Source organism: Zonotrichia leucophrys, chromosome 2 (assembly GCF_028769735.1).
Source record: "Zonotrichia leucophrys gambelii isolate GWCS_2022_RI chromosome 2, RI_Zleu_2.0, whole genome shotgun sequence".
In the NCBI taxonomy this organism is placed as follows: domain Eukaryota; kingdom Metazoa; phylum Chordata; class Aves; order Passeriformes; family Passerellidae; genus Zonotrichia; species Zonotrichia leucophrys.
The window spans coordinates 105,637,660-105,665,045 of record NC_088171.1 but is presented as its reverse complement, the minus strand read 5'-3'; the positions used below and the strand labels follow the sequence as shown (position 1 = coordinate 105,665,045).

General features: G+C 40.7%; 1 protein-coding gene across 2 annotated transcripts in view; it reads left to right on the top strand.

Annotated features, from left to right (window-relative positions):
- The first annotated feature begins 1,090 nt into the window (after positions 1-1,090).
- Positions 1,091-27,386, top strand: part of ROCK1 (Rho associated coiled-coil containing protein kinase 1) — an 83,774-nt gene continuing 57,478 nt past the window's right edge. The window contains exon 1 of one of the 2 annotated variants that reach the window (XM_064705949.1): positions 1,091-2,209. In XM_064705949.1, the coding sequence (XP_064562019.1) occupies positions 2,117-2,209 (93 nt within the window). In that variant the 5' untranslated portion in view covers positions 1,091-2,116. The remainder of the gene's footprint in view (positions 2,210-27,386) is intronic. The other variant, XM_064705950.1, reaches the window with a different exon arrangement.

Sequence of the window (27,386 nt, the reverse complement as noted above, 5' to 3'; positions counted from 1 at the left end):
CTTCTCCAGTCCCCCTGATCAGGTAGGACAGAACCACAGAATCACAGAATGAGTCAAGCTGGAAAGGTACTACAGTGGTAATCTGGTCCAATCTCCCTGCTCAAGCAGGATCATCCCAAAAAACATGGCAAAAGATTGTGCCCATGTGGTTCTGGAATATCTGCAGCGAGGGTCACCTAAGGACCACCGACAGCGGCTGCCAGGACCTGCCTGGCTTTTGAAGATCCGCAAGGATGGAGCCCCCAACAGCTCTTGGGGTGACCCTCACTGCCACTTGTCCCCCCGGGCCAGTGCCAGTGCCCGTGCCAGTGCCCGTGCCGAGGCAGCGGGAGCCACCAGCGCTGAGGCGTCTCCGGGGAGCCGGGGGGGGAATGCGGCGGCAACATCCCCCCATGCATGGCACGGGGAGCCCGCGACAAGGGGCGCTTTTTCCGGCGGGATGCGGCCCCTGGGCTCCGCGCAATTCCCGCCGGAACCGCCGGGCGGGGGCGGGCGCACAAAAGCAGCGGCTCCCGGAAGGGGGATCCCGGGCTATCCCACCGGGGCCGGGCCGAGTTGATCGCGCTGCCTCCCGCCCGCTCCCGCTTTTTCCTTCACCTGGGCAACGAGGCTGGTGAAGAGTCTGGAGCGCATATCCCATGAGGAGCGGCTGAGGGGGCTGGGGGGTTTATCCTGGAGAAAAGGAGGCTCAGCAGTGACCTTACCTCTCTCTACGACCACTGAAATGAGGCTGGAGCCAGCCGGGGGTCGGCCTCTTCTCCCAGGCAACAAGCAACAGGACCAGAGAACACAGCCTCAAGCTACGCCAGGGGAGGTTTAGATTGGGCATTAGGAAGAGTTTCTTCACAGAAGGGGTGATTAGACACTGCAATAGACTGCCCAGGGAGGTGGTGGTGTCTGCCCTGGAGGTGTTTAAGGAAAGACTGGGTGTGGCACTTAGTGGCCTGGTCTGGTTGTCACGGTGGTGTTCGGTCACACGTTGGCTTGGATGGTCTCGGGGGTCTATTCCAACCTCACCGATTCCGTGACTCTGATTCCTTCCCAAGCGCGCGCGCGCACCTCCTGCCGCCGTCCCGTCCCCGCCGGCACCGGAGCCGTTCCCCCCGCGCATGCGCCCCGTCCCACTGTTCAAACAGGAAGGCGGACATGTTGGTGCCTTTCGCAGGTTCCCTTGCTGCCGCCGGACCTCACGCTCTCCCCTCCCCTTAAGCCGCCTCCTTCCCTCCCCTCTCACGCCGCAACCTCGGGTCCGTCCAGAGGCGGTCAGGGCTGCCGCCCCGTCCGTGAGGCAGCGAGAGGCGGAGAGGGAGGGGCTGAACCGGCGTTGGCAGCGGCGGGAGGCAGCGAGAGGAGGAGAGGAAGAAAGATGCTGCTGCGGCCGTTCCGCCGGTGAGGTTACTCGTCCGCCGCCCGCGGGGGCAACTCGCCCGGTGCCTTCCTCGCTTCCTCGCCCTGTGCCCACGGACGGACCGACCCCACGGCGCTGAGACACGCCGTCGAGAGGATTCCCCTAAATTTTATTTTTCCATCCATTTTTGCATTGTTGGTGTGGCTGCAGGCTTTTGTCTTTCTTCTGTTATTTTTTTATTTCTTTTTTTCCCCCTTTTGTTTTTTTTTTGCTTCCCCTCTTCTGTTGTTTCTTCTGGTTCACCGGAAAGAAAGCCGCGCTCCGGAACCTGGCACCGACCCGCCGGCGCTGCAGCAGCAGGGCGAGGAGGAGGGACCGCTACGCTGGAGCCCAGGACGGCTTCCCTGGCTGGGAAAATGGGAATGCTGAGGCGGTGGGGCCCGAGCAGAGGAGGGAGGGAGAGGAAACCTGCTGCTGCGGAGCTGTGAGCATCCCGGGAAGCTGCGTGCGTGCCTGGAGGAGGGGGAGAAGCAGCCTCGTCCCCCGCCTGTTGCGGGCTCCCCTTGGATTCTCTGCCCCCTTGGCGGGGACTTGCCCCAGAGACTTCTGTGATTGAAGGGATCTCGCAGGAGGCGCTTCCTCAGCCGGGTGCAGGCTGCAGTTTCTCTTTTGTGCTCGCCTGTTCCTGTTTTTTTTTTTTTTACTTTATTATTATTTTTTAACCTTAACTTTGCTCTGGAATAAGGGAAACTTTTTAACTCCGGAAACATGTCGACGGGAGAGAGTTTTGAGTCTCGGTTTGAGAAAATCGACGGGACTTTGAAGGACCCCAAATCCGAAGTGAACGTGGACTGTTTGCTGGTGAGTACGGAGCGCCGATGGGTCCCCGGTCACGTCTCCCCGAATTCCTTACCCTGTGGGACCGAATCTCGCTCTCCTGGCTGAGTCACCGCCCTGCTCGGCTCCGTGCTGGTGTTTTGTTTACCCAGCGTTGGGCTGAGGGTGCGTGAATGTGCCCGTGTGCCGGGAGAGCGGCTCCTGCCAAGGAGGCGCCTGCCCAGCCCTGCCTCACACTTGTCATCTCTCGCTGCTCTGTGCCCCGCCGGCTGTCACAGGGCCGCGGAGCCTTTCTTTCCACAAAGGCGGAATTCGTGAGTGCCGCTCCTCTGTGTCAGCACAGGACGTCAAATAGCTTTGATACCAGTTCTCTCTCCAGCAACTTCTTTAAAGACTGAGGTCCTCTTATGCTGTGGTCACGCACTACAGCGCTGACAGTCGCATACAACACGATTAATAAGCCCTTACAGGTAGGGGCAGGTGTTTAAATGCATTTTAAACTGGTGGTTGTGCTAGGCCTGCTCACTTGTTGTTTCCCTAACTGATCACACCTAATAGCTGGATCTCACCAGTGCTGTCAGTGTTAAAACCGCATAGGAAGGCAAGCCATAACACTTCCTGATGTAAAACCAACCAACGTCATTTGGTGGCTGATTGACAGAATTGGATGCTCTTTCAGTCCTCATTTAGTTCACTTAGTACCGCAGTAAACTGCATGCCAAATACAAGCAATTTGCTTGGGATACATCTGGGTCCTTAGATACGCCTAGAGATGTCCTTAAATAGTACCAAAGTGTAATTTGTGCTTTCACACTGAAGTAGAGGGCTTATTTTCTTTGGAGCAAGTGATGGAAGTTCTTTAGTGTATTTTTTTCCCTGGCTTTCTGTTGTCAGAGAGAGGAACAAATAAATTGAATTTGTTCCTCGTATGAACTCTGACATTTGGGGTTGGAAGGGAAGGGAGGTGTGGGGGTGGAGATAGCTCTTAATAGTCATTCTTCATTTTCTGCTGCATGGTTCTTGGCAGAAAGCTTGCTCGAGCATAAGGCGGCGAATAGATTACAAGAATAATGCAAGAATCTGGGCAAGTGCACAATATTGTTTACTCTCTTTAACTTATTACAGGTTTGTGAGCTTCTGAAGTGTTGGCATATCAGACCTACATCCCTAGATAAAAGCAGAGCCTTGTGGATGCTGCTGTCACAAAGGAAAATAGCGCTGCATCTTCTAGTTAGCTTGCTTCTCTTGATCTGCTTTACCTATCTGTCATCTTAGAGCCACAGCTAATGAGGAAACCTCTGGTTCCTGGGATATAGTGTGTCAATTTTGGTACCTCGAGACTTATCAGACATTTTTACAGCCAGGTTCTATTGATAGGTGTCAAGAGTATAAAGTCAGATAAGAGTTCAGAGTTTTATATTAACCATGGCTCAGTTTGTTAGTATGTGATGAAGTGCTGGCAGTTCTATGAAAACCTTCCTACAGTGGTAGGAAGGAGTTGGCAGGTATTGGACAAGCAGTTGGTAGTATCTTTAACTGTATTCCTTAATCTTATAATCAGTTTAAGGATTTGCCCCATTTCAGTTATCTTAATTGTGATTAGGAGCTAAGCTGTAGTCAGTTTGGGAATGAACTTGCTGGGATGCTTCCTGTCATGCTTGTTGAAAGTTTCAGAACATGTGTTTGCATTACAGATTTTAAGGTCCTTTGAAGTGACAATTTTTTAGGCAATTTCTTTTAAACTATTATCAATTAAAAAAGAAATGCTGCTTCTGAGGAAATCACTTGGTAAGCTAACTTTGTACGTGTTTGGTCAATATATCAGTTTTAACTGCTGGCAGGACATATACTTTGCTTCACTCGTTCTTGGGGTCTTTTCTATAGAAGAATTTAGGTATCCTAACATTTTCTAAACGGCTTAAGTATTTTACACCAGTTCTTAATGTGATGATTCACACTGCAAGCATCATTCTTGGCCCAAAGTACTATTTATATATCAAATCCATTAAAATCTGTATGGATATGCTTTTAAGGAAGAAATGCTGAGGTGTAGGTGTGATTGATCTGCATTTGAATACCCTCTGAAATGAACTCCCTGTTCTCCTCTCGGCAAGTCTCAATTAAAGAGGGAAATTTGACAGACTTTAGACGTGGTACACTTAACAAGAAAGTTAAATCATATTCTTCTGATCCGACTACATACAAAAATTCTTTCTAATAAAACTTTAAAAATCTAAAATATTTTTATCTTTGATTAAAGTTGTGCATTGATGTTCCTTATAACTGCTTTGGCTTTTCCTAAGCAAAGGTGGTAGCTGACTGTGTGTGTCTGAGTGGAAATACAGGAATAGCAGATACACAGACACTTCAGCATCTGATACTCTGTGTGTGTAGGTTTAAAATGCTGGGGTTCATTTAGGTTCAGGCAACATTTTATTTGGCTGTACGATGAAAAGTCCCAGCAGTGCTCTTGGCTTCTCTTAGGAGGGTTTTATCCTCTGACTTGGTTCCATTTTTCTTCTGCTCTTATATTTCTTCCCCATCAGTTTGTACCCTTTGTCGACTAACAGGCAAGACATGGACTAACCTTTAAATCAGCTTTGTAGCCGTTTTGGGTTTTGGTGACTGTCATAAGCCATGTTCTGTATGCTAGAAAGAGTCTAAATTTAAATGTGCAGCAGTATGAGAACTCTAAGAAAAGAAGGTGGGGGTGGGGCCTGATACAAAGGAAGATGTGTTTGTTACCGTTTCAGGAAGGTGTGGGAGAAGAGTGCTGACAACAGAGCAGAGCAGGCGGAAAAGGCACACTGAGGGCCTTGTAACTTCAATTTACATGCTGCAGGAAGGAAATTCATAAAGCCCAAGTGCAAGGCAGAGATGTGTTTATTTTTCCTGTTTGCTCTTATGTAATAAAAAACAGAGTAAGAAAATAAGTTTAGGTTGCAACTGTCTGTGACAAAATTTGTTTCTTTGGGGCTTCCATGCACTTGATTTAGTATTAGGCAGGGGAATCATAGATAAGCTGTTTTGGTTTTTTTTTTTTTTGGATGAGGCATGAGGAGATTCAAGCCTGATTTAAGTATAGATGATGTGTCACAGCATCATGTAGTGCATTTTCTCAAAATATTTGTTACTAGGAGTCCTACAGTCCCCAAAAGATATAATAACAGTGAAGGCTGTGTTAGAGAGGTGTCACACTGTGGGGTGTGCAGTGCTCACATCTGGTAATTTCCATAGGGATGCTGAATAGGCCCAAAGGCAGTGAAGTGACTGACTATTAACTTGAGCTAAGTGAGCTTAAACACTGAAAAGCAGTATTCAGTGAGCATCATTCTACAACAGTTTTTGGAATGAACCCGTGTTTTAGTAAATTCTTGGGTTTCATGGGCTTCCAGTTTTTGGAGAGTGGGAGGTAAGGGGTGTAATAAGTGTGGAGATATGGGACATTTTGATCTGGAATATGTTTTTGATTCTAAGATAACTAGTAAGTTTTCATGGAAATGTGTTTTGGTTCTCTCTCTGTTCAGGTAGGTGCTCACAAAGAGTGTTTTCATGGTTTATACAGGCACTTGAATTATTATATATATTCTTTTATATGTATATAACAACATAATATTGTAATTATTCAGGTACTCAGTCAGTTACTTCCATAGTTGATTTTAGAAACTTCACACTTTTGGTGGTCCTAATCTTTCAAGTTGTCAAATATTTCATTTGCTGAGCAGTTTGTCTTCAAAATAACTGACAGCAGTAAACATTGCAAATCAAAGCATATCACAAACTTGTTTTATCTGCTCTGAAGAGGTTTCCATTTTTGTTGCACCAGAAATGCATAGCTACAGAGCTTGATTCACCTGTTTTTCCTAGGCCTGTTTCATCAGCTAGATGAATTCATATTCATTTGTCTAGCATAGGAAAAAGCAAGATGATCTCCTCGTCTTTGATATTTGGAGTTCTGTATATCTATGTTACTAGACATATTTCCCTTCTGTTAAATGTGTTAGAAAGCACTTCTGAAGACTTTGTGGTTAGGGATTTGGATAATAAAATTTTAAAAAGCAATAAATAAAAGGTAAATAACTGAAAGTATTTTTACTTTAGAGGTATCTGTCCAAATAGCTGTTGAAATCATATTGGCTGAAAACACATTAGCTCTGCTCCTAAAGTCTGAGTGATTAAATGCTAGAAAAATTTGGTGTCTGAGAAGCTTCCTTGATTGCTGATGAAGCTTCTTGTGTGTGTGTGTGTATATATATATATATATTTTCAAGAAGCAGAACTTCATGAACAGTTGCAGATTGTCAGCTTCAGGATTCTTTAAGTTGTCTGAAGCTGGTCCAAAGTAAGGAAAGGTGTTGTGGTGTTGTGACTGACACAATCTCCTTGGACATCTTTCAGCCATTCGTTAGATCCCAGTGGAAGGTCTGCAGTTGCATTGGGACAGTCACCAGCATCACTACAGACTGGGTGTTGAATGGTTTGAGAGCAGCCCTGTGGAGAAGGATTTAGGGGTTTTATCTGAATTTCTTGCTCATCTGTCAGAAAATGACCTTTTTGACAGGGGCTGTTAGTCTCAGGGCAAGGGTTTTAAATTGAAACGGATGCAGATTTAGATTGGACATGAGAAAGAAATTTTTTACTAGGAGGGTGGTGAGGTGCTGGAACGGCTGGCCTAGAGAAATTGTTAATATGCCATCCATGGAAGTGTTCAAGGCTGGATTGGATGGGGCTTTGAGCAGCCTGATCTAGAGGAAGGTGTCTTTGCTATGGCAGGGGTTTGGTACTAGATAATCCTTAAAGGTCCCTTCTCACCCAAACCATTCTGTGATTTGGTAGTTAGATTAAAAATAAAACTTCTGGCTGACCTAGAAATACAATTCCATGTCTTCAGGTTACCATATCTGAGCTTTATATGCAAAAATAATTATGTTAATTATTATTATTAGTTATTAATGGTAATTAACATTATTAATAATGTTATTTAACATTAATGTTATCCACTCATCACTACAGATTAGGAAATATAAAGATTCATGGTAAGTTAATGATAAAATAGATCTTGATATGTTAGTCAAAGGTAAAATGCAACTCTAAGTCGGCTTTGAGAATACAGTAGTTTGATGGTTTGTTATTTCAGGTTGCATCTCTTAAGAGTTTTTTAGTAATATGTTAACATTTAGAAATTTAACAGTAGAGATGTGGAACTGTCAAAATGTTAGCATTTGTTTCATGGTGTATGGTACATGTTAGAGAGGAATTAATAGTTAACTTAGCCAATTCTTCTGCTTATAAAACTAGAGGCTGTGTAGGAAAGTAATTATATATTTTTCCTATAAAAAGTTTTAATGAGGAATGATAATAGAAAGTTGGTGTTGACACGTTTCAACAAGAGGAATAAAACACCCAACTAAGCTATAAATGCTCTTACAAAGTAAAAATATTTGTAAACAATGTCCTTTTCTCTGGCAACTACAGAGTGGTTTTTTTTTTTTTTTGCTTGAGGGAAGGAAGAGGGAAACACCTGGAATTTGTTTGCTGGACAAATTGAAAATCAACCTGTTGGTCTGTGAATCTTTGAGGACAGTGATAGTTTCAGGAGCCACTCATTGAGCACTTAATAAATACTGAGGAGCCCTGTGAGCAGATGATGTTGGTAGCCTCACAGTTGCTGTTACCAGAATTCCCTAGGTCATACTTGAGTACTATATAAAAATAAAAAGCTTTTTAAGGTCTCTTACTAAGAACACTGGGATGTTTGTCTTGATACAGGATGTTTATCTTGAATTTAATAGGTCCCAAACCATGTAATTAAAATCTTTTTTTTGGTGGATGTTGCTTGATTCTATTTATCAAAACTCCTTTGTTGTCAAGAAATTGCAGTTCCAAATAGAAATACTAAAAAACTGAACTTTTTTTCTGAGAAAAAAATTGGAGAATGGTTAATAAATTTTCTGTCTTTGCCTTCAATTGTCCAGTCATTCCATCAGCAATAAAGCCAGAAGGATGATGAGACAGTACTGGTGAAACTGCAGGTAACACCCAGTTATAGCTCAGTTAAAGCAAATGCACATAACACCATCTTTTAGCTTCCTTAGCAAGCTGCTGAAATTAACACTGAAATTAATGCCAAGGCACACGGTGTGGACAGCAAACAGGAGGAGCAGGGAGCACTGGAACACTGGCATTGGAACAGGCTCCCCAGGGCAGTGATGGTGTCCCCATCCCTGGAAGGGACGTGTGCATGTGGCACATGGGGACACGGTTTAGGGGTTGTGCTTGGCTGTGCTGAGCAAGTGATTGGACTCAATGACCTTACAGGTCTTTCCCAGCCTAAATGGTCCTGTGAACAGTGGTTGAACAAGTGCTGAAACAGGATCTTTGAGAAGAAGAAAAGTGCTTTGGAGCTTCTCTTGTCCTCGTTATTTTGCTGTGCTGAGAGGATGGGATTGGCTGTGCTGGAGTCTGCAGCAGCAGGGCAGAGCTGCCTATGTGGTGTCAGGGTGTGAGGTGTGTGGGGCATCTGCAGTTACAGCCGTCTGGGGGCTGTCTGGACCAGCAGGAGCTGCTGGGCTGGGCTGGCTGCCCGTGTTGCTACGGGAGAACCAGCACAGGATCAGCACCAGCTTTTGACTGGAGCAGGGGTCAAAGTCTATTCTGATACTCAAAATCTTGTAAAGGGTTGGCTTTCGTGAGCTGAAAGCTTGCCACTCCCTGTCAATATTTATACAATAAAAACTGTCATGGGGACAGTATGTAAGATCTCTTTATTAGTGGGTCCTATTTAAAATCCAACTGCAGATTTCTTTATTTTGGCTTCTGTTATGTTTCTTATATGCATTCATTTTTCTGTTCTTTCAAATATGTGAAGGTTTGCTTGTTTTTTGTCAGTTGCATGGTCTAAGATGATGCGAAGACCATGCTTGGAAATCTCTGTAGGAAACACTGCACACACTAAGGCTTTATTTTGGACTCTAGATTGGAACTACCTAAGAGTGTTTCTAGCTTGAGTGTGTCTGGGCTGTGGAGCTTATAATTGAACTGGAAACACAAGTGGAACATGTCCTTGTTTTTTCTTACAGATCTTCATGAGTCATAATATTCATTTAAAAAAATCCTCAAATTCCAGTAGTTATGTAAATATTGACTAATTGTGTTTTTATATTTTTTCTCTAACATAGTAGAAAGCAGCCTAGTACTTAGTGCTGCGCTATATTCAGATGTATTAAATGCCAAGGTATGAGTATATACAGAAAAAAACTTGATGTGAGATAGAAGATGGCTGTTTTCCTGTGTAGTCAGTGACTGCTATGAAAATGCTGTTTCTGTGGAGGCTGAGCTTAATTTTTAGCAAATAAATAATGGCCAAAAAAAACCCCTGACTACACAAAACTAAGTATGTCATCTGGAATGTGCTTTTTGAAGAAGAGGAAGCCAGAAGATTGTCTTGACATCTGGAAATTTCAGCTAGGAAATTTTTTCCTGTTTTGTGGTTGGAGATGGTACATTTTTCAGCAGATGGTTAGTAAAACTTGTATTATAGCCATAATGGTTATTTCCAGTGGGAAAGTGTAAAGGACAGTGGTTTCAGGCATTCATCTCCAGCTGGCTGCTGTTTGATCATTTGTTTCTTTTGTCTAAATCACTTACTTCGGATGGTGATTTGGAAGTCTGCCTTCTCAATTTTTATTACCTTGTATTGTGGGAAAGTAGTATATTCTGATGTTTTTTTCATAGAATGAGTACAAATGATGTTTTTTTCATAGAATGATTGAGGCTGGAAGGAACCTCTGGGGGTCCCTCATTCCCCTGCTCTGATAGAGTGGTCTAGACCAGGTTGCCCAGGAAGGCTTTTGACAACTCTACAACCTCTCTGGGCAACCTGCAATTTTCCACTTCTCAGAATACTGTCTCTGTTGAAGCTTCACACAGCAGAAAGTAAAATTCACCAAAACTAAATAGACAAGTCATCAGTACTCACTTGGCATTTATTTGCAGAGTTCTGGCCTTCTTGTTCAGTAAATCTGTTTCTAGCCCAAATAATTTTTTTAAAGCTGTTTGTCACAGAAGACTAGAAGACCTTTTTGTGTGGAGGCATTTGTAGATTTGGATATTTTAAGCATAAAAATTTGTATCTGAGGGGTCAGTTGCTGTGAATTTATAAGCTCATATTTTATTTGTGAGTGTGGATGAAACAGATGTAGGATTTTTCTATTGGAGCTAAAAAAAGAGTGATTGCCTTGTTGTGATCTCCAGTTTGCACTTCACTAGTGCCGCTTCAGTTTTTCATGGTTATGGAGCCTTGTGTTTTCTGTATGTGTACACAGATAATTTTCCTCTTGACAAGCAGTGAGGGGTGCTGGGTAGGGCTTCCTTATTGTCCTGGAAGTGTGGAAATCTTCTTGATACTGATGTGACAGGAACATCTCCCTGAGAGACTGGAGGAGGGACTGCTTGTGGAGTTTTTGGGCAGAGTCTTCAGAGGAGAGACCTCGGCTTCCAACTTGGACTTCAGAGAACCTGAAGTGTAGGGTGTCAGTACAACAAGCACCATCTTCCTAGAGTATGAGATCTGGGGGCTCATTTGGCTACAAGTGTTAAAGTAGTAGTCTGTCAAGTAGTTAAAGAGGGGAGGAAACCTCTCCAGCCAGGATCTAACCAAGTAGGAGTGGATGGGGAAGATTCCAGGAGGAGTGAGGTGAGGGTGGGACAGGAGTGAGAGTGTGCTGGTTATAGTTGGCTTGTGCTTTTTGCAGATCCTAGGTTGTACAAATAATACTGGGCAGGACATGAAGCTCTGGTTGAAAATAGAGATAATACAACTTTGTCTTGATACTCTGCACTGCTGTCAGTGTTAGAGGTGGAATCATAGAATTCTCTTCTTTGTTATTAAATCTGATTGTACAAATGTGTTATTATACTAATCTCTTCTTAGAAAGTAGCTTTGATTTTAGTCATGTGAAGAATCCTGTTGGTATTGAGCTGAGAGAATTTATTCTCCCCTTTCAAAGAGGGAAGGTGGTTCTGCCACTTCACTGACGGTTTGTTTGTTGCTCTAATACATCTTCTGTGGGTAGCTGTCCTCCTCCCCCTTCAACTTACTACTAAGTTCATTGGCAATTAAACAAACAATTGCCAGCATAACAATGATACAATTTTTGGTGGTCTTGGGATCTTTCAAATCTGCTGTTACATGCTATATATCCTCTTTTGTGGAAATTCAAGGCTGAAAGTGGTGCCAGCCAAGTGGTAGACTCACTAGGCATTGAAGTTTTTGCTCTGCTAGTACTGGCAACAGTCACCATGGCTTTTGAAAGAGTGACCATTGTTGCCAACATTTGTGTAGCAAAGATGGTGACAAAAATAAAAGAATTGCCCATGAAGACCTGTGAGTGAAAGCTGAACTGTTGATGTGATTGTGTATTTTAATGGGTTGCTTTTTATTTGAGCAGTAGGTTTGTTGGTTGGTTGTTTTGTTTGTGTTTTTTTTTTTTATGTCCAATACACTGAATTTATAATTAGACATGTCATTAATGAGCTAGGCTTTCTCTGTAGCAGATAAATCAGTAGGTTTCCTGGGTGAGCTTTTGTCTGCTGTCTTTTACTAAAATGCCCATGGCTATTTTTAGCCTTTCTCATACTCCACAAACTGTTTTGTGTATATGGGTTTTGGAAGTAGCGTGACCTTAAAGTGTTTGGAGATAGTTTTGACTTGCAAAATCAGGTGGTCAGAGAAATCATCAGAGCTAGTCACAATGTGCTTCTGAGTCAAGCTATGAAGACTCTTGGTAGGAAAACCATGTTTAGGAGAATTCTGGATTGTTTGCCTAAAGAAAAAAGTTGTAACACAAAGAAGGTCTTGTATCACATAACTTGCAAGCTCAGAGCTGTTAATTGATTCTGCATGGCAGATTGGATTGGAGTAAGGAAAGGAGTAAAAGTCTCTCTTGTTCTTGATGAGTGTAAGAGTGTAAGGTCAGAGGAATCTTTGAAGTGTTTTCCTTTTTTTTTTTTTTTTTTCCTGTCCTCAAATGCCTTCCAGCTTTGATAAGAAAGCTTTTGTCCTTCTCAATGCAATGGTACATAGCACTATTATCATTAGTGGTTTGGATTTGGGATTGATGCAGATACCATAGAGAGGCAAAATTGGGGTGTTGGATGCTGGTGCTGCAGGAGCTGCTTTGGGTCTGGGACTGCAGTGACCGTAGGCAGCTCCTCTGCGCCTCTCTGCCTTCTGCACAGTTGAGTTTTGGTTGGTGTCAGGGAATAGTTGGGGTGACTGCATTGTTCTTTTCTTTGGTTGTCTCCTCTTTGAGCTCCTGTCAAAGAACAGAGTCAGATTAACTTCACCTTCGTATAAAGAAGAGTTTCTGTCATAGATCTTTGCAAGTTCATGGGAAAGAAGGGTATGAGAACTATGAGTTTTAGAGGAGAGAAAAAGAGGGTTTTTTTCTTTTTATATATTTCATTGCAATTTGACAAACTCCTAGATATGGTCAGGAATAAAAGAAAAGGTTCATCATAAAACCATTTCTTTGCAGGTTGGGAAGTTTCTTTCAAAGTTTCTGATGCCCTGTAAGTAGAAGCTTAATTTTTCAGTGTAAGATTCAACCAGAATAGGCAGCTGAAGGTTTTCATTCAAATCTGGCTATCTTGTGGGAGGTTGACTAACTCTACCAATGCAGGACATCTTTTGCTTTCTTTCTTGTATGTTTCAACATCAAAAAACTTACCTTACAGTGGTGCTGCATTACTCATATTTTGTGTTGTGTGTGTTCAGAAAAAATGTAATTCTTCTTTCAAGTTGAAATTCTAAGCTTTCTTCTGAATGATAATTCCATTTATAGGCCCTTACATGTAATTTAAGAACAAGTCTTCTGAACTGATGGGTTAGCAAAAGTGGAAAAAAAAAGAAATAGAGACATAAATTTTTGAAGAATTACTTCAAAAAGTAATATGATGTTTTTAGAAAATAAGTTGTTTTTTTTTTTTCAGAGGAGTTGGAATCAACATAACCTCTTTCATGACAATGGAAAAATACACAATCTTTAACAAATAACTTGCAACTCTAGAGCTAAAGCTTATGCTTAAGATTAGGTAATTCTCTCTATATCTTGCTTCCCTTGAATTTCATCATGATAAACAAATGTCTTTCAAGTATAATGAAGTGCAGCTCACAGAAATGAGCTGGTTTATTTGTTAAGCTTCCTTCCCACATCCAGAAGAAGGTGGAAGCAGTGTTAGCCATAAGAGCACCTGATGAAGTTGGGCAAGATAACCATGTCTTCATCTCTGCAAAATACAAGAATCACCTAATTTTTAAGTCCAGAATGGTGGTGTCTGTTGTAATGATTTTATGTTCTTCAGCCTTCACATAATTTCTGTTTCACTTCTGCAGTAGAAATAAAACCAATAATCATGTTCTGACATGGAAAGGAGAAGCAACTAAGGGGACAGTCAACAAAAATTATTTTTTCAGTAATGCCAGTCTTGTCAATTTATAGTTTCTAGTTAATTCTTAAACTTGTGCAATGGGTATTTGCCTACTGTAAATTACTTAATTATTGACAAATATAAAAAATAACTTTATCCTTTTGACGTTGAGGTTGTGAAAAGTCAATTATTCAGTTTAAATTCTTCCTCTTGTATGAGTACTAGTCAAATATCTCTTGAAAAGATAGGAGGCAAAATGAAAATTGGTGTGCCATGTTATCCTCTTACCTTGGTAAATAAAATATCAACAAATAGAAGCATCAGTGCAGTATCCTTGATACTGTGATACATCTTTCTTTGCTTTTGAGTATTTTAAGCTGCAGAACACAACAGATTACATTTATGGTGTGGCAGGGGTAGGGTACAAGAACAGAAAAACGCGCTTTGTGGAGAAGGAAGTCTTGTCTGTATGGAAGATAATTACACAAATATGAGGTTTGGAAAACAGGCAGAGAAATTAGTAAGATCATAATTAAAGATGATTTTGGTGTTGGAATTGTTTGTTTGGCCTAATGTGCCTAAAGTTAGGGTTTCCTGATTTCTTCAGTCTTTTTCTGAGACTGTTTTGTATTTCTGTTTCCTGCATCTAAAATAAGGAAGTACTTCCCCCAACCCCCACAATTTGTGGGTTTGATGGCATGGAGGCAAGTTACTTTTTGTACTCCTTTTAAGGGGTAGGGAAATTTCGCTGGTAGTACCGTTAAGTATTCAAAAAGCAGACCTCAAGCTGCAAGGACGTGTGTCAGACATGAATGGCCAACAAAAACCTCCACAGCAAGACTTAAAGCCAAAAGGCAGGCATGAGTCTGTTTAACATTGCATCTTCACTGGTATGTTGCAAACTGCTTTTTAAATATAATTAGTTGCTTTCAAATTCTTTAATTGTTTTTGTGGAATCACAGAAGTACGGAGTTGGACCCACAAGGATCATCCTGACCTTGTACATTTTACAAACCCCAAGGATCACACCATGTGCCTTAGGGTGTTGTCAGAATGCTTCTTGAACTCTGTCAGGGTTGGTGGTGTGACCAGTTCCCTGAGGAGCCTGTTCCAGTGCCTAACCACCCTCTGGGTGAAGAATCTTTGCTAATACCTAGCTTAAACTTCCCTTGACACAGCTTCATGCCATTCTCTTGGGTCCTGTCCCTGATCACCAGAGAAAATCAGTGTCTGCCCCTCTACTTCCTCTCATGAGGATGTTATAGGCTACCGTGAGGTCTCCCCTGTCTCCTCCAGGCTGAGCAAGCTGAGTGATCTCAGCCACTCCTTGTGAAGTCCTGAACCATCTCAGTGGCCCTCCTTTGGACAGTCTCTAATAGCTCTGTATCTTTCTCATTTTGTGGCACCCAGAACTGCCCCCAGCGCTTGGGAACTGCCCCCAGCACTGGAAGTGAGGCTGCCCCAGAGCAGAGCGGGACAATCCCCTCCCTTGCCTGACTGGTGATGCTGTGCCTGATGCCCCCAGGACACAGCTGCCCCTCCTGGCTGCCAGGGCACTGCTGACTCAGATGCAACTTGCCACCAACCAGGACCCCAGGTCCCTTCCCCTGGTGCTCCTTTTCAGCATCTCATTCTGGTCTGAGTGTACATCCAGGGCTGCCCATCCTTGGTGCAGAATCCAGCACTTGTCTTTTGTTTATGGTTTGTGGTTGCCCAGCCCTCAGATTTGCTGATGTGTCTCTGCAGGGCCTCCCTGCCTTCGAGGGAGTCAACAAGTCTTCCCAATTTAGTATCACTGGAAAAATTACTTAGTATTCCTTCCAGTCCTGCATCCAAGTAATTGATGAAGGTGTTGATGAGCACAGGGCCCTGTGGAGGGATAGAGCCCTGCCGACCCCTGCTCGTGGCAGGTTGGCAGTCTGATGTCACCCCATTCAATACAACTGTTTGTGCCTGACCCCTGAGCCAGCTGCTCACCTGTCCCGTGCTGTGTTTATCCAGCCGAATGCTGGACATTTCATCTGGTGGGACACTGTGAGACAGTACTGAAAGCTTCACTGAAATCCCAAAAGATTAGATCAGCTGGCTTCTCTTGATACCTTGGTGGGTTACCTTGTCCTAAGAGGGAATTAACTTTGTCGAGCAGGACTTTCCCCTCAGGAGCTCGTACTGATTGTGACTGATGGCTGCATTGTCCTTCAGGTGTTTTTCAGTATGCCCCCAAATAAGCTTTTCTCTAACAGTCATTGAAGTGACATTGACAGGCCTGGAGTTTCCAGGGTCATCCTTCTTGCCCTTCTTAAACTGGGACAATGTTTGCCAGCTTCCAGTCAGCTGGAACCTCTCTAGATTCCCAAAATCATTAAAAAATCATTGAGTGGGTTATCCTTTTGAGTTAGAGCTGTAGTTTTCTTAAGTTCCAGATGTTCCCACAGACAAGTAGGGAAAACTGATTTACATGGACAGAGGCTTATGACTGCAATATTCTGGTTTTGGGTAAAGAAAATTAGTTTCTCTGCATGCTAATGCATATTAGTACATGAACCTAGAAATTACTGTGCTTCAGTATAAGTAAAATTTTACAATACATTAGCTTTTTTAGTAGCATGTTCATAATTTTCATCACTCTCTTTGCATTGAATGTGTGATAGAGAATTACTGTATTTTTAGGGGGGAAATTGTATACAAAGAGGAGGTTAATGAAATTTGATGCTTTCAATGGAAAAATGTCAGTACTGGCTGTTGGAACTGTGCTGTGCATGTATATGAAGCTGTTAAAATGAAGATATATGCACTTTAAGTTGCACTTAAACTGCAGTGTCCAGTGCTCCGCTGATAATGCTCAGTAGTATAAAGGGAGACTCCTCCTGTTTGCCATAGTTTCCAGTGGTGTAATCACTGGAGGAAAGGAGGGAGATCACTAAAATGTTCCATTGACCTTAGCAGTTTGAGGGTTGTAATAAATAAAGTTTATTAGTTCTCGGAAATAATTTTCCTTCTTGTTAGCCTCACCTACTGAGTAGGTAGTGGTTTTGTACCTTAATGAATTCATATACAACTATTGCTTGCTTTTTACACCTGTGGAAAGCTTCATTAATCACTCAAGATCATAATTAAATAGATGAATTGGTTAAAAAGAAATTATTAGTACCTCCACAGACTTTTATATACATAAAGTAGTTACATCACAGTATATGTGATGAAAAATATAAAATCATTACTTTCATTTTCCTTTTAAAAAAAACTGCAAATTCAGTAGAAGTACTCTAAGTTTCAGAAAAATTGATAAGAGTTTTTGTTTTCAGTACTGTGCAGTTATAATTTTCTACTCTAGATTTTATTAGAAGGAAATTGTGGTGAGAATATTTCTGTATAGTGAATGGTGACACCAAAATGGCACAAGGAATAGTCTACCTAAATTTTGCTAGTGTAGAGTTGAAATAATTTTGGTGGGACATCAAATATGTATTATTTTAAAAATCTATCAGAACTTGTGGTGGTCAGTGGGTTTTACTCAGGCTTGCAGCCTGTCACAAATGGGGTCTTCCAGGGTCGTTGCTGGGCAGTGTCTTCCTGCATGACCTGGATGGTGGCATTAAAAGTAGCCTCAGTAAATTTGTTGATGGCACTGAACTGAGCAGTGAGGAGACTTTTTAGAAGGAAGAGACATTTTACAGAGAGATCTGGACAGGCTGGGAGAGTGGGCAAGCAAGAAGAGTATGAAGTTTAAGGAAGCCAGGAGCAGTGTCTTACATCTGGGATGGCACAACCGAAGGGCCTGGTCCAGGCTGGGATCTGTGAGGTTGGGAGCAGCCTTGCTGACCTGGGGCTCCATTGGACAGCAAGGTGGGCATGAGCCAGCAGAGCACGGCTGCAGCAACAAAGGCAGATTGGATCCTGGGCTGCATCTACAGCAGGGGCAGTAGCAGAGTTGGAGGTGTCATCATTCCACTCAGTGCTGGTAAGGCCACATATGTAGGGAGGTGTCCCGTTCTTGTTCCTGCAGTTCAAGGAGAGCTCTAAAGGAGGGTCACAAAGGTGATCAAAGGGCTGAGAACTTGGATTGTGAGGGAAAAGTGAAGGTGCTTCCCCAGAGGTGGCTTGGGGGACCTCATCACCGTGTTCCGATGCTAAAAGGACGGCTGCAGAGAAGATGAAAGCTGTCTTTTCAGGAGAAAACAAGGGCCAACACGTACATTGCATGGGCATTGGGGGAGGTTTACGTACAATGTCCCATGTTGCACTGGGGGAGGTTTACGCACAAAAAATTTTTTACTGTGACAATAGTCAGTCATTGGAGCAATGTCCTCAGGGATGAGGTGGAGTCCCCATTGGTGGTGGTTTTCAAGACTCAGCAGGGTGCTGGGCAATGTCATCAAGGCTCACTTTTGCTTGAATAGTTGAGCAAGGTGAACTTTTGAGGTACCACCAAATCTAGACTGTTCTGTGATCCCCTGTCTTTGGAGAAAACATCTCTACAGTTTCACTGGTTGATTTTCACTTTGCCTTTTCCTAGCTTTGTTTCAGAGCCTCAGTGAAGCTCTTAAATCAGTGCAACAACATGTTTGCAGCAGTGCTGGTTAAGCAGGAAGTAATGGTATGTGCTATATGTATGAATTGTTTCCTCAGCTATCGAGGTCCCATTTTCTGACCTGTGACACTATACAGGATATCAGGATGTGATATCTGTGCTGAGCACTGCAATGTTAATTCCTCTTTTAAGGGCAGACCTGGTCTCATGAGGGTGAAAGAGACTTAAAGAGAAAAGCCTTTAAAGGTAGTGGCCTGGAGACATGGAAGAAACTCAACCACAGAATGCATGCATAAAAAATGTAGTTTCTAAGTGGACAAAAATATAAATCGCCTTTATTTTCTTAAATATTTTTCACTCTAAATGATAACTCTAAATAGCAATAGTATCGGAATTTAAAAAGGAAAGCATCAGGAAAAGCAGCTCCCACAGAGTTAATTTTTGTCTCTTTGTGACATTTAATACTCTAGAAGTTAAGATGAACTCTGTCTGGAAGGAGGGAAAGAATATTCTGAGAGTTTAAACCAGCAAGTTCACATTATCCATTTATATTGAAAAGATACCTCTGTTAAGGTAAGAGAAACTTGTAAAATGATCAGAGCTAGTAGGAGTTTTGTCTTATGATGGTTTCAGGTGAGATTAGTATATGCCTCCAAATTAAGAATTAGCATAGAATGAAGTTTTCAGTAAATGGGATGTGATTCTTCTTTATGTGTATGGAAGTAATACAGGTAATTTGGATATGACAGGTTATTACCATATACAGTCAGATATAGCCAAGCAACATTTAACTTTTACTAGATGAAGATTCGTAGTTTATTTGGGCACAAAATGAAGGCTATAGGTACACTATCAAAAAATAACTGAAGTAATTGGTTGAATCTGTATATCTGTTAGAGCCCTAAGAATTATATAGAAAAAATTGTCTAAACTCTGCTCTTAAAGTGTATTTTATTTCTCTGCTGATTATTTTTCTGTAATAAAACTTGGAAGTGCAAGATATTTGTTTTAGAATTCCACTGTACAGTAAGACTGGTATTGGAGGGTTCTGTAGCAGCAATCCTCAGGCCAGTCCATCAGGAGTGAGGCCACAATCTTTCTGCAGCAGCCTCTTGTCTCTGTTTTGCAGGCCAGCATCTAACACAGTTACTGCCTTTGTGCTGCATTCAGGAGTTGCAGTATTTAGCCACAGGCCTTTTAGAACTTACCTCCCTCATGTTTTGGGTTGTGGGGCAGGAGGACACCTACCATCATCCATGCTGTGATCCACCACTGAAGGTGTATTAGATGAAATAAGAAGGCCTTGGAAGAACTCAGGGGAAAGAGCAAATCAAATTCCATCTCTTGCTTATGGTCTTTTCCCACTGGCCATTGGCATTCCACATGCACTTTTGAATGCGTGCTCCAACATCTGTGGTGCCAAACAGGCAAATTCAGTCACTGTCACTGTGGTGTTGGAAGGAAAAGAAATGAAATCAGGATGTCTTTTAGTCATCCCTTTACCATCAGGCTCCTATTATGTTTCTGCTAGTTCAGAATAATTCAGTGTGTTGGTAGTTGACTCTTGACAGAGCAGATCTAAGCCATATTGGCCTTTTAAGGCACTCAAAGGTATGCTTCTCCCTTTTTACAGAAAATAGCGTATTTATTTTGAGGATTGATAAGGAATGTAAGCTGTATTATCCTGATTTTGGGTTTGTAATTTTTAAGACCATACTGCTTGTAATTAAAAGTTTTTAAAAACATGGTACTGAAAAGTCAAAATATGTTTTTGGCATGCTCATGACATTGAACAGCTTTTGGAAACAGAGCAAGTCAGGCTGTAGGATATTCAGATGATTTTCTGCTGTTAAGATTAACTTCTATGTAGAAATAGTATGTGAGAATTTAGAACTATTCCACTTAGCTTTTCTTCTGAATTTTCTTGCTCGTGTCTTCTGGACAGCCATGGATTTTTATATTGCTTTTCAGAAGGAATAGCTTATCTATTCATAGGCTGGTTTTCTTTTGTTTTCTTAATTCTTTACAGCAACATGTACAAAAAGAGGTATTATCTCGAAGAAGTATTATCTCAGTGCTCTTATTTATGAACGTTGGCTTGTAACTGAATCTGTTGAACTGGATGGAGTAAGTGTCATCTTCAGAGAATAAGCCGATTAAGAGGTTTTTCAATGAGGTAAGGTTAAATAAATTGAAAATGTGTCATGTCGTAGTTCAGTAAAGGGACAAAACTATAAGAAATGACCAGTTTTCATATTTGTCCCTTAATTGTGTATTGGAAGGAAAGAAGGAGAGCTCTAAACATGTGAATGTGACATGATCTTAGAGTTGATCTACAGCAGTTCAGAAAAGGGGAAATTCAGTTCTTTGCTGTTTGCTGCAAGTTACATAATGTGTTATCTTGACTGAGGCAAGTAAGGGGGATTTTAAATGTGCTTTACATGACAGTATTACATGAAATGCTGCATTGCTGTTCTTCTCTGAAGGCTGCATATAGAGCTTTGCACCATGAACTACTTGTAATTTTGCAAGTGAAAATGAGTTTGTCTCTGTTGTGTCTCTGTTGAAGTATTTGGTACTTATTTCTCTTCCCAAGCAAACAGTTTGTAAAATGTTATTCTGAATGAAAGTGGTGGGTCACTTTCAAAAAAAATTATTATTATTGGAAATGCTTGGTTGTTTGGGATGTGTAAATCTGTCTATAGAGAACGTTTGCATGCACACGCTTCCTGGTGTTAGGCCTTTCTTAATGTCAGATGGTTGGGTTTTTCCTTTTTTTTAATCTGTAGTTCAGAGTTTAGTTAAATTTAATGATAGTTTACCTCAATGCCAGTGCATTTTGTTAGAATATCACAAAAGATATAACTGCCTTCTTAATTTCCTTTTGAAGTCTCTTATTCAATTATAAAATGACCATGATTGGTAACAAGCATCTGTTTCCAAAATTACTATTTCCATCCATGTTTTATGTAGTTCTTCAGAAATTGGCTCTGTGGTCCAGCAGACTTCTGGAAAGTGAAGTGCAGGACGTCTGACAAAAGTGTGACTCTAAATACTTGAACTGATTATTACTCTTAATTACATTCCAGAATATCTCGTGTTGATACTGCATAGTATTTAGAAATTGGAAACCTGCTTTCCTCAGCTTTCCTCAAATTTATATGAATGGGAAGTGGCAGATACTGCCTGACCTCATTTGACATGGTCTTTGAATGACTTGTTTTTTTAATGTTTTTATACACACATACAATGTATCTCTAATCTCTTAGTTCCTATAGATTTCCAAGAAATCAGTGCTTTTAAAATGACTTCTTTTAAAAAATTAGATACTGGAAAAATGTTCTCATAAAGCAAATCCTGGGGTAAAAATCATATAGAATTTGGATGGAAGTAAAAAGTAGCCTTTCAATTCCTTTCGGTTTATTTTGTAAAAAACACACTTTTATCAGTTTTGCTCTCTGCTTGATGAGAAAGTAAATGACAGCTACTCAAAATGGTCTGTGGGATGGAGGAACAGAAAATATCATGTTAGTGCGCTCTGATTTGCCTCGTGGCAGGCTTTTATGGTGTGACAAAAATATTGCCTGCCCTCATCTCCTGTAGAGATTAAGTTAATCAGCCCAGGCTCAGTCTTGCTCCCTTGTAAGGACAGGCAAGAGAGACTTTGACAAGATTCCATGGTTGTGGCAATAGTCCAGACAGCCCTGGCTCTCTTTCCTCTTGGGTTAAGATTTGTTTTCTCCCATGTCCTAAATCCAAAAGAAAATCATGCCTTTGGAGTCTCCTGTATCCTGGTTGGTTTTCTCAGGTTCTGGAGTGCTATGGAGGAAGAATGGTATTGTGGAGGAGTTGACTTATTCTTGTGTTGTAGCTGGAGAAGTTGGCAGAAGAGTTGCTTTTACAGTTCTGTCTTAGTATTTTAGTAGTTTTCATCCTTATGATCGCAATATATGAGCTTGGTGAAAATACCCAGTGTTGTAGAAGTTGAATACCACTGTTTTATGAAGTTCTGCTCTCTGTGTCTCATGCTTTAGCAAGTGTATTAGGAATGCATGTGTCATGCTTGAGCAATGGAAATGTTGGGAAAAAACTTCTTTCTTGGTCTATGGAGTCAGTAGCTTTAGTTTTCCTCAAACTTTAGTCTCAAAGCTTGAAAAAGCACAAAGAAAAACTTGAGTGCGCGTCCCTAACAATCTTGTAAGCGTGATAAATCACATCATCTTTGGACTTCCTTGAAGTTAAAAATGTTGGATCCTCTAATGGATTTCTAATATTTCCTCTCCTTCTCTAGTGTTGAAATACTGTACTTGAAAATCCCAGATAAACTGGCTTATATTGTTGCAGTATTACATATGGTAAAATCCTTACTGATTATCCTCACAGTTTGTAGAAAGCCACCCTCAAGTTTTCATGGATAGCTTTGGTTCTGTTCTGTCATTTCAGTAGTGGAATGTGGAACCATGATTTCATGTAAATTTTTGATTTTATAGTTGCACCTTTCTTTTTTCACATGCAGTCCAAAGCATTCAGGATTAGTCATGATTTTACTATGGTGTCAGAAAGGGTAAAAAGAGTACTTAGAGATTTGGTTTAAATCAGAGAACTGTAGAATGTTTTGGGTTGGAAGGGACCTTAAAGATCATCTATGGTCAGCCACTATCCACTAGACCAGGTTGCTCAAAGCCCTGTCCAGCTTGGCTTGAAGACTTTTGGGAATGGGACATCCACAATTTCTCTGAAAGCATCTGTTGGGGGAGTATTTTTCGACCTGAAAGTAGTCACTGTTAGTGACTTGAATATACACTGAAACATCCAGTATTCATTAAAATGGTGTAACTAGTGGCATTGTCTGTATATGATACCATTTTTTCTTCAGGTGGGTTTTGAAAGAGAGCTTGTCTCTTCACACTTAAAAAAAAAAATTGCTTGAGGGTAATGGGTAAAACATGTTTTTTAAAATTTATAAAATTAATTCATTGGGTTCTGGACTCTGGAAACAATCTGTTAGCAGAACTGTTTTGGTTCTACATTAACAGTGAAAATTTCCCAAAAATGTGGAAAACTTCCTGTTTTGTTCCTGTTAGTTACAAAATCCTATTAATTCTGACGAATCTAAGTGGTTGGAAATAGAAATGATTTGTCTATAGCTAAAATAATTCTCATGGAATTTTTATAACCTTTTTTAAAAATAACATCACTTGAAAGTCATTTTTGTGGGTATATTCATCATGGAAAAAAGAACAAATATAAAAACATTGGTTTTATGCATACAGACATCTTTTTTATTGAAAGTGAAGTTTTTCTTTTAATCAATGCACAAAAAAATCTACGGGCTTCACTAGGGTTTGTGATACAGAACTGCCTAATGATGCACAAATTCTTAAATAGTGTTAAGTTCTTGTTTAGTTGCATATTTCAAATATGTGCTTGACGTGTGATTGCTTGTGCTGGAATGTTTATTGCAGAAATGTAGCGAGAGCTCTGACGGGAGATTGTGCAATCCAAGAAGCTTCTCAGAGTTGATTCCTTGCTTCAGTTGTGCTCAACTTCCCATATTTTTCGTTTTGCAGATTGGTTAGCATGTGACACTAAGGAAAGACATTGCTTTGCAAATCACTAATTCAGTTCCTGCAGAGTTTTTTTAAGCGTAATTCTTTCATAATCTTCATTTATGGACTTCTCTCATGTAATTGTAGAAGTGTTTTGACTTGCAGAGTTTTAGGGAAGAATTTCCCTTTTAGTGGTGGGGAAGGGGAGATTTTGTGCAATGTTTCCAGACTGCTAGAAAAATTATGATGTTCCCACTCTTTCTTGAAAATTAATTTAATAAATTGTCTGTGCTCTGTTAAAAAAATTAAGTACTTTTGTTCTCAGCATCTGTTTCCAGTCCCCAGATGATTTTTCTGTGGGGTGGATTTTATTACTACCAGAGGGCTTTTTTTCCTTGATGTACCTTTTTAGAGTCTTTTTTAAAGCATAATTATTGAGCTAATATGATCTCCAAGACCAAATTGTCAAAGCTAAAGAGAGAACTTCCCTTTTTATTATTGTATAGTTTATTGTTCATGTCTGTAGTTAGCCCTTAGTTTTGTTTGCAGCAAACATAATCCAGGTCAGGTGACAGCAGGTTCAGTGTGGCTGATAAGGTATTGTTGCTTTATGGAAAAATTAGCATCCTTTCCAGTGACTTATTATATTGCGTACTTTGATGGTAATATTTTTTGTTTGTTTGTTTTTCATAGCAGAGGTATCACTTTCAAGGTAAAAGCATGATGGGAGAGCTAGAAGCAGCAATTTAAGCTGTTGATGTGAGAACTTAGGCTAGTTTTAGTGTAATGTAAAGCTATGAGATCTAAAGTTGCTTTACGTATTTGACAGCTTTTACAAGAACTAAAGCAATTTTATTGCTGTTGTTTTCAGTAACTCCTATGAATGTGTTGGTGTCTTGCTAATTCACATCTTGTCCAAGTGACCAAACCTTACTTTCCAAAGTCAGGTTTCATGGATACCTGGAAAAAAATGTGGGAGGCAGACAGCAATTTCCTAGGCAACAGATGTGGAGGGGGTTCTGTTTCCTTTGGTAAATACCACTATTTCTTAATGGAGTTGTGCAGTTTCTCTTCTTTTGTTGAAGTCTTTACTCGACTCCTTGCAGGTTGCTGCAAAAGAAGCCTTAGACTTTTGAGCTGGGACTGGACCAGTTTGTCTTCATTCTTTGCTATCTCTGATCTGGCTTTATACATTTTGTCGAAGGGAAGTTATGTACCAGTATTTGCATCCATAGTGTTAATTTTTATCCATGTTACTTTTGCTTTCTAATGAGCGTTTCTTAGAGTGTTGACTCCCATTGATCTAAATTGGTAGTTTTGAGTGTTTGTGTTTCAAATGAAAAGGTTGGGAGTCCCAAATCAGAACAGCAGATCTCTCTGCTGCCTGTGGAAGAATCTGCCCTCACAGGATAACCAAGAAAGCTGTGGGGACCTCAAAGAGTGTTGGCTGATATAATTTACAAGTGATGTTTGGCTTAAAAAAATAAAAAAGAGATAACTATCTTATATCTTAGTTGAGGGAATAGGGCTTGCCTTATATTTTTGGTTAGCACCATCACTTTGAGAAGTGGAAAGGATGTGAAGTCACTTTTTTCCATGGCGAAGTATTTCTGTGGATAGTGTGTCAGGTTGTCTGCTCATCTCCAGTTGCAGTTGTTACAGTAGCTGGGAACTCTAGACCTGTGAGGCATTTCCTAATGCCAAGTGCTGCAGTGGCTGTGGAATGCTGCTTCCATGGTGATAAACATCAGTCACTGCTCCTGACCAGGACTCCTTCTTCTAACACTATTTAAATATATATGTTTTAGGTGTACTTGTGTTAATGACATTTAATACAGCTTTCTTGAAAAGGGCGGTTTTAACAGCTGTACTTATGGTTTATTTAATTCTAGTGTTAGCCAAACGTGGCTTGATAAATCATTTAAACCTAAAGTAGGCTATCTATTTTCTTATTTTCTACACATTAAAGTATAAAGAATATCTGTAGCCTTTCAGATAGTTCTACAACTGTGTTAGTCTTTTTATGTAAAGTATTGTTTTCATGGTAGAATGTGCCACATATGATATAGAACCTTGGAAGTTTGTAAAACTTACTCACAGACCATATTACCAATGCAAGTGAACCTTTTTTAAGGAAATGAAGCTGCAAAGATCCAGTGGTCTCACTTGCTGTGAAATGAATTATAATGTGAAGTATAATTTAACTTAATGGCAATCAGTTTTTACTCCCATTTCGCATCTTCCTGAACTGTTTTCAAATTATATGGTACCTGTTTTCTGTCTAGAATTTACTCAATACATTCTTGGTGCTGTATTGGTGTATGTTCTTCATCATCCTTCAAGACACTGCTTTCTCATCTGATAGTTGTTCCTAAAGATGCAATACTAAGTGGAATTAATTCTGATGACAAATTGAAATAATAGAGCAGTAATGTAATAAATTGAAATTTGGATGTAAAGACTATTGACCACAAGAAATTATGCTATTGTAGTGAAATTAATGTTGTAATATAGTGTTAGAATTTGGAGTGGAACGAAACACCCACTGAAATACATCTTCTGGAACACGTCTTCAAACAATGTCAGTTTTCCATAATTTTAGGCATAAAATACTCTCACCGATAGATGTCATTCAGAACAGATGTAGTGATTGGCAGTTTCTCCATCTAGTCAGTGGACAGAGAGGGGCTCTGGTGTGAAGGATCTATGACTTAGACTCTGTTTTAGCGAAGGACTGAGGCATGTGGTGGGTGCTAGCAGTACTCCTGTGTGCTTACTGTGTACTGGTTGATTTCACTACATTTTGTTTTAGTTTATTTTAGATGCTTCAGGAGGTAAGATCCATTGCTGGAGTGACGAAACAGCATTGCCCAGAAGTGCACGTGAAAAAAATTACTACTTGTATGTGTGTCTGTCTGTAGACTTGCTGGAAGTGGCTGAGGTTTCCTAAAGTGCTAATATGGATATAACAAAATTGAGAGGCCTTTTGGCTCTGGTGTTAGTTTCAGTGGGTATTTTGATGTATGTGTTTGTGTTTATCAGTATAATTTGAGATATCAGTATAATTTTAGCTATCTGGATTGATTTATAATGTGGTGAGTCATGTAGGATATGTATATTCCAGGAATTTGTCAGTGCAAGTATTGAACGGCTGCTGTTTGAGCAGAAGGCAAGTACATGTACTTATACATGGGAGCACACAGAATGTGGGTGAAGTTTGCAGCTACACTTGAAATAACCCTTTAAAATGGTCAAAATGAAAGCAATAATCCATACTGCTTTCAATAATGCTGTCTTGAAGTTTCAAGATCTCTTTATTCAGTTGTTAAATCTTCACTGAGTGAAACTCTTCGCTCTTTATTGAGTTAACACCCCAGCCCCCCAGTATTTCTGTTTGAAAGGCTATCTGTTTGAGCAAATTTGCAAGAACTCCTAGGAGTATTGCAGGATACTAGGGAGCAAGGAGCTCTGTAGAGTTCTGTCGTGCTGGGTGATGAATCAAGGGCTTTTTACCAGGCTCATATGTCAGTTTGTGTACTTTGCCTGCTCTAACAATTTAATGAAAATTCTTAAGTGAAGTGCCTTAATTCTGTCTACATTTTCTTGTCCACTTTAAAGATGAAGTGTTAAATTGCAGTTTTCTCTTATTTGGACAGCAAAATTAATGAGCATGATTAACTTAAAACTTAAT